The sequence below is a fragment of the Stigmatopora nigra genome, chromosome 1 (genome assembly GCF_051989575.1).
Source record: "Stigmatopora nigra isolate UIUO_SnigA chromosome 1, RoL_Snig_1.1, whole genome shotgun sequence".
NCBI classification, from domain to species: domain Eukaryota; kingdom Metazoa; phylum Chordata; class Actinopteri; order Syngnathiformes; family Syngnathidae; genus Stigmatopora; species Stigmatopora nigra.
Genome location: NC_135508.1, coordinates 15,234,280 through 15,235,895, shown reverse-complemented (window position 1 = coordinate 15,235,895; position 1,616 = coordinate 15,234,280). Strand labels below are relative to the sequence as shown.

The window sequence follows — 1,616 nt, the reverse complement described above, 5'->3', positions numbered from 1 at the left end:
GAAATGAGATTCATGTTTTCCTGAAGGGCGAGTAATTCAAATAAAGACAACATTTAAAAAAAATAGAATAACAAAAAACTGTGGCTGCCAATAAGAATTTTAAATATTTTTTTCAGGAACATTGTCAAATAATTTTAGTTTTAATGTTTAATGTTTTACTTTAAATGATTCATGTTCATTTAAGTTCTTTACAAAACACACATTTGATGTTCTTTCAATAAGGAGGGATAATACTGTTTTCAAACAAAGTTAATGGTACTGAAAAGCAATAAAACAAACATTAGTGTTTTAAGGCGGGGTTACAATTGTATTCATTAAGATGTTGCAGCTGTGCTAGTCCAAATTGAAGCAAATTATTTCCACTTGTGCATACATTTCTTTTGCTTTAAAAGCTCTTGCAGTCGCTTATTGTCATGACGTGTACTGCAGCAGTGACATTGTGGCTTTTGTTTGGTTTGTGCTTGTGTTGGTGAATGCCATCTTGGTGGAAAATGGTGAGACATCTGATTTTGGACTGGGCTTCAGAACTTTTTGTCTTGAAGAATTTTAACATGACTTTGTTTCTCTGCAGGCTTGTCTGCTCCTGTTGGATCTACACAAGGTAATTGATATAATGTGGTGAAGAAAGGCAGGGTAAAAAATCATTTTTGATGCGTGTTGGTTTGTGATGACTAGAGTATTTTAAAATATAACATTTGAATTACTTATTGATGAATACTTGATTCTGGATGAATGTAAAGGCCACGTCTCTGCTTATGATAGTCATTTAGAAAACCTACTATTTCTTGTGTTCTGACAATTGGTTTAATCATTGATTTGTTGAGCATTTTCTAATGGTTATCTTTTTGTGTGAAGGCCAACCAGTGACGATTGTGGAATTTAATGACAATACAAGCCACGTTGACTTGAATAATCAACAAAGGGGATACAGAATGACACGGGGCCAGCAGAGCGACATGCCGCACTCCCACAACGCCACCCAGGACCAGCAGAGTGACATGCCCCACTCCCACAACGCCACCCAGGGCCAGCAGAGCGACGTACCCCAGTCCCACAACGCCACCCATGACCAGCAGAACGACATGCCCAACTCCCACAACGCCGACCATGACCAGCCTAGCGGCATGCCCAACTCCCCCAACGCCGACCATGACCAGCCTAGCGGCATGCCCAACTCCCCCAACGCTGACCATGACCAGCCTAGCGGGATGCCCAACTCCCCCAGCGCCAACCATGACCAGCAGAACGGCGTGCCCAACTCCCACAACGACACCCAGGGCCAGGAGAGCGACATGCCTGACCACCACAACGCCACCCAGGGCCATCAGAACGACATGGCCTACTCCCACGACGCCACCCTGGGCCATCAGAACGACATGGCCTACTCCCACAATGCCACCCATGACCAGCCTAGCGACATGCCCCACTCCCACAACGCCGCCCAGGGCCAGCAGAGCGACATGCCCCACTCCCACAACGGCACCCAGGGCCAGCAGGGCGACATGCCCCACTCCCACAATGACGAAATGGAGACTGACTTATAAGACCAGGTGTTTACAGTTCTTGTTTAAAGATTGCAATTTTTTATTTTGAATAAAGTACAATTATCCTATTAA

At 44.4% G+C, this 1,616-nt stretch overlaps 1 protein-coding gene across 1 annotated transcript; it reads left to right on the top strand.

Annotated features, from left to right (window-relative positions):
• Positions 1-351: 351 nt before the first annotated feature.
• LOC144207534 (uncharacterized) lies at positions 352-1,616 on the top strand. Its single transcript, XM_077733054.1, has 3 exons — positions 352-494; positions 572-601; positions 856-1,616. The coding sequence occupies exon 3, from the start codon at positions 933-935 to the stop codon at positions 1,542-1,544; it is 612 nt and encodes a 203-aa protein (XP_077589180.1). The 5' UTR covers positions 352-494; positions 572-601; positions 856-932; the 3' UTR covers positions 1,545-1,616.